This window comes from Cebus imitator, unplaced genomic scaffold, assembly GCF_001604975.1.
Source record: "Cebus imitator isolate Cc_AM_T3 unplaced genomic scaffold, Cebus_imitator-1.0 Scaffold265, whole genome shotgun sequence".
Taxonomy (NCBI): domain Eukaryota; kingdom Metazoa; phylum Chordata; class Mammalia; order Primates; family Cebidae; genus Cebus; species Cebus imitator.
In genome coordinates this window covers 1,130,618-1,135,957 of record NW_016107580.1, presented here as the reverse complement: position 1 = coordinate 1,135,957, position 5,340 = coordinate 1,130,618, and the positions used below count along the sequence as shown (strand labels likewise).

The 5,340-nt window shown below is 37.9% G+C and overlaps 1 protein-coding gene across 1 annotated transcript in view; it reads left to right on the top strand.

Moving 5' to 3' along the window:
• The window catches only part of SWAP70 (switching B cell complex subunit SWAP70), a 90,243-nt gene that overhangs the window by 56,177 nt on the left and 28,726 nt on the right, over window positions 1-5,340 (top strand). Inside the window, exon 4 of the mRNA XM_017500302.2 lies at window positions 5,179-5,339. Within this exon, the coding sequence (XP_017355791.1) occupies window positions 5,179-5,339 (161 nt within the window). The remainder of the gene's footprint in view (window positions 1-5,178; window position 5,340) is intronic.

Genomic DNA, 5,340 nt, shown 5'->3' with positions numbered 1-5,340 from the left:
CTGTCTCAAAAAAAAAAAAAAAAAGATAATGTTTGCTTTTGATTCAATTTTCTGTTACCCAGAAAGTAGTTTCAAGAATGTTAAATCAATATTTAAGTGACTTACATAGTGAAGTTAAGTTGTTTCTGTCACATAGATGTAAGAAATAATATGTCCCCATTTGAGTTGGATTCTGTAATTTTTGTTAGAATATCTTCCTGGAAATATGTGCCTATAAAGTATAGTTTTTGTTTAGTATTCATTTCTCACAGAGGCAGGAACAAAACAGGATGTGTCTCTTATGTACTTATTTGGAAGAATTGCCTTGATGTAGTTAAAACTTGAACTGGATATAGTTTTAAGAGACTCTAAATAAAATAAAACCTGTTAAGCCAATAAAATGCCCCTTATTAATGATGATAAAGAATTTTTAATAAGATAAATTTTGAAACTGAAGGCCTTGAAAATCACATGCATCTTGAAAGTTTCTTCTTTGTTATTTTTGGTGAAACTTGCCTGGAAGGAGGAAGTAAGCTGCTTCCTGAAACTGAATGAGCTCTTAGAATTGATGCAGACCACTCGAGACTAACACGGAACACGTGATTTATTATTTAGTATAATTAAATAGTGGAGAATGGGAATGTTTGTTTCTCCTTGGGCCAATTTAATGAATCAAAAGGCCCTTACGTTATTTGGTTATGGTAAGTATCTGATTGTGTTGAAAGTCAGCAGGAAATGAATCTAGATTAGTTGTCTGGCACAGTCACTGGGAATGCTGAGCAGAACGAAGCTGGGTGCTAATAACAACATCACAAGGCTTGGGAGGGCACCTTCAGAAAGGTTCATGATGAACCTGGCAAGCTAATTCTAGAGCTGAGTTTGCTACTAATAGGTGCTGTCTGAGTTACAAACATAAAAAGTCGTCTGATTTTGAAGAGGTAACTGAAGCTTGGAGTGTGAATGGCTTGGGTTCAGTAAGAGGTAGCTGAGGAAAAGCTAAGGCTGATTCTTGACTTGTGTAAGGACATGGTCAGTTGGCTCCACCATCTTGTCTCACCCACCTGTAGTCATCCTCCACACACGTGCTCATACACAGGTGCTTCCTTTGCCTTGCTACTGAAACTTCTACTTGGGCCTGAACTCCCTTTACCCTAAGTTGTAAGCTGCCAGCCTGGGCCCTTCTTTTTGCTGCCTTAGAGAGATTGAATTTCTGTACCTGTTAATGCCACTGATTATTTTACCTTGAGCAATTGTTTATCTTAATGTCTTTTTTGACTCTCTTTTTCTTGCGTTTATCTCTTTAATCTCTCTCTCTCTCTCTCTCTCTTTTTTTTAAGATGGAGTCTTGCTCTGTCACCCAGGCTAGAATGCAGTGGCGTGATCTCGGCTCACTGCAACCTCTACCTCCCTGGTTCAAGCAATTCTCCTACCTCAGCCTCCCAAGTAGCTGGGATTACAGGTGTGCGCCACCACACAACCAGATAATTTTTGTGTTTTTAGTAGAAATGGGGTTTCGCCATGTTGGCCACGCTGGTCTGAAACTCCCGGCCACAGGTGATCTGCCTGCATTAGCCTCCCAAAGTTCTGGGATTATAGGTGTGAGCCACTGCACCCCGCCTCTAATTTCTTCTTTACTTTAATGTTTTTATACCTTTCTCTTTTCTGTCTCCTTTTCTCCTTCCCTCTTCCCTTTTCGCTCTTTTTCTTAACATTTTCTTTTTTCCTCTTTCTCTGTCTATCTCTGTTACTTCTCTTTAAAGAGCCAAGGAACTACCTGATAATACCTGGTAAGTTTAACAGTAGATGACATCTCTCCAGCAAGAGAAGGGAAAGATCTAAGTGTGTTTTTCTCCAACAGGTAAATTTTGGTGAACACTTACCATGTGCTATTGTTAGGGTATAAGATAAATCTTTGTCCTAAGAGAGCTTACAGCATCTCATCAAATTAAATCAATAGAACTTCTAATATATTTTTTCATTTTTCTCTCTTTTTTTAAAAAATGAGATAGGGTCTTGCTCTGTTGCCCAAGCTCAAGTGCAGTGTTGTGATCATAGCTCACTGTAACCTTAAACTTCTTGGCTCAAGCGATCTTCCCTCTTTAGCTTCCTGAGTAGCTGGGACTACAGGCATGTCCCACCATACCTGGCTAACTTTTAAATTTTTCTGTAGAGGTGAGATCTTGCCATGTTGCCCAGGCTGATCTTGAATTCCTGGCCTCAAGCGGTCCTCCTGTCTCAGCCTTCCAAAAAAACAGGCGTGAGCCACCACACCTGGCTTCTCTTGATATTTTTTCAACTTGTGATATTTTGTGAATGTACATGCCTTTGCAAACATGCATGTCTGTTTTTCTGTTAAATATATTATTTTACAAAATATTATAACCAAATTATTGGAAATGCAAAGAAGAAAAAGGAAAAAAATTAACTCATGATCCTATTGTTTCAAATTAAACTTACTATTTCTGACAAATATTTGTCAAAATAATTACATAATCTTTGTGCAGTAGAATTCATAGTAAAATTTAGTTTCATATTCTTCTTCACTTTCTCTTGTTTCATAAATGCCTTCTCAAATGTAATTTTGAATGGTTGGATAGTATTCCCCTCAGTGCAGAAGCGAAGCAACGTTAGTAGGGTATCTACTATGTGATGGTCATTGTGCAGATTGCTCCATATTTGTCTCATTTCACCCCACAGCATTTCTATAAGTATTGTTATGCCCATTTCATAGATGAGAAAATTGAGGCTTAGCTTAGTTAATTTCAGTTTAGCAAACATTTTTTGAGCTCTGAGGTACCATGATGAACTTTGGGGATTAAGGATGAGTGGGACATGGTTTCTCCTACAAGGAATGCAGAAAATGGTTGAAAAGAAAGCAAGTGAAAATACACTAAGTGCAGTGACATAGAAGAGGAACCCTTGACCTGGGTTCGGGTTGGTCAGAGCAGGTTTGCTAAAGCAGCAATGCTTTTCAAAACTTTAGTGTGCATATGGAAGTATTAGGGGTTTTTGTTAAAGTACAGACTTTGATTTTTGGGCTTTAGTTGGTCTGACAGTCTTCATTTCTAACAAGTTCTAGGTGGTGCCAATGTTGCTGGTCAAATGACATATGTCATTTTGAGTAGGAATATTCTAGAGAATGTAGGACTTGAATAAATACCACTTAGCTTGGTTGAGAGAAGGGAAAAGATATTCTAGACAGAGAAGACAGAATAGGGAATGACATAAAGCCTAAGGAAAGTATGGTAGGAGGGTAAACTACTTATAATCTATGGCAAGTGGTGGCAGACTACAGCTTGCTGGCTAAATCCAGCCCACAGCCTATATTTGCACAGCACATGTGCTAAGAATAGTTTTTATATTTCTAAAGGGTTGTAAAAAAAACAAAATCAAGGAAGAACACATGATAGAGAGGCACGAAGCTTAAATATTTACTGTCCAACCCCTTACAGTAAAAGTTTACACCCCCTGATCTGTGATATTAATGGTATCGGTGGAGTGTCAAGTCTGAGGTGGGTCATATGTGAGAAAGTAGGCTGGGGGATAATCACCAAGGGATGCAGAGGAGCTTGGCCTCTGTCTTTGAGGTGATAGGGAGCCAGGGCAGGGCTTAAAGAGAGGAGTGTCAGGCTCTGGCTTTTGTTTTAGAAAAATCCCTTTGGCAGAATATATATATAAAAGTGGGGGGGGGACCCTGGAGGTAAGGATACCAACCAGTAGGCCTGACCAAAAGCAGATTGAGTAGGAGTGACAGAGTTCAGAGCTGTCTGAGACAAAGCTTTAAAATTTCTTTTCTAAACCCTTAGAAAGTGGAAAGAAAAAAATAAAATAAAATTTCTTTTCACTGTAACCCATAGGAAGATAAATGTTTTTTGTCATGACCCAGCACACATAGACACATGCACACACAAAGCAAAACTTATCACAAAATACTATTTCTTTATTGTGGATGAACTCACATGTTTTTTGTTCCATTCAAAAAAATGCTGGTTGCTATCCACTAAGTTGACTTTACAGTGGGCCATAACCCACAATTTGAAAACACTCATTTAGGGAAATAAAACAGCAGGATTATGTCATTGGTTTGATGTGGGGGATGGGGAACAAGAATCCTAAAATGGGCATGTAAATGGTGTTATTCCTAATGGAAATCAATAGTAGAGGGGGAAGCCATTTGGTAGAGAAGATTCATTCGTTTTTGGACATAATGTTGAATTTGAGAGCACTGTAGGATATTTGGGCTTTCCAGAAAATAAGAGGTATCAATTCTTATTCAGTTTTATTGCCTTATTGTTTGTTTAATTGCTGTTCTTTCTTTCTTTTTGAGACAGAGTCTCGCTCAGTTGCCCAGGTTGGAGTGCAGTGGCAGTGATCTCCACTCACTGCCTTCAAGGTTCAAGCAATTCTCATGCTTCAGCCGCCTGAGTAGCTGGGATTACAGGTGTGTAATCCCAGCATGAAGCATGAAAATTAGCCTGGCTAATTTTTTTGTATTTTTAGTAGAGACAGGGTTTTGCCATGTTGACTAGGATGGTCTCGAACTCCTGGCCTCAAGTAGTCCTCCTGCTTTGGCCTCCCAAAGTGTTGGGATTATAGGCGTGAACCACCACTCCCAGCCTAACTGCTGTTATTTCAATAACAGTATTTTCTACACAAAGTATGATGTTTTAGAATTTAGTAAGCTTTTCCTGCTCAGGCTAGGTATTCCACCATTATTTACAACATTGTAGTGTTCCAGTGGGAAGAAGCAGCATGAATTTTGAATAGTTGGCTTTTGTGGAAAATTTGTAAGTTGGTCAATAACTTGTACGTATTACTTTGAGATGTTTAATTTAGCGCTTGTATATTTGGTATGATTAATGTTCTGATACATTAAAATATTTAACAGTGTAATCAGAGTACATTAATTAGTTTGTATATTGTTATACATGTGCAGTTTGTTTTAGTTCTGTATACAAATATACTACACTATTAGAGCGTTATCAGTTTTTTATTCCTTTACTTATTCTGCACTAATACAGATCAGTAGCATTTTATTTATATTCCTCTCCCTATGTAGTAGGAGACTCTTTAAAGATAGGCATTTTTGAAACTATAAAGAGTATTTCCTAAGTTCAACAAATCAGTGTTTATAACATAAATACAAAACTATGTTGTTTTTTTTAACTAGGAAATAATTGTTTCATATTCTTTATATAGATCGAATACCTGCTTAAGAAGCTTACAGAAGCTATGGGAGGAGGTTGGCAGCAAGAACAATTTGAACATTATAAAGTCAACTTTGATGACAGTAAAGATGGCCTTTCTGCGTGGGAACTTATCGAGCTTATTGGAAATGGACAGTTTAGCAAAGGCATGGAT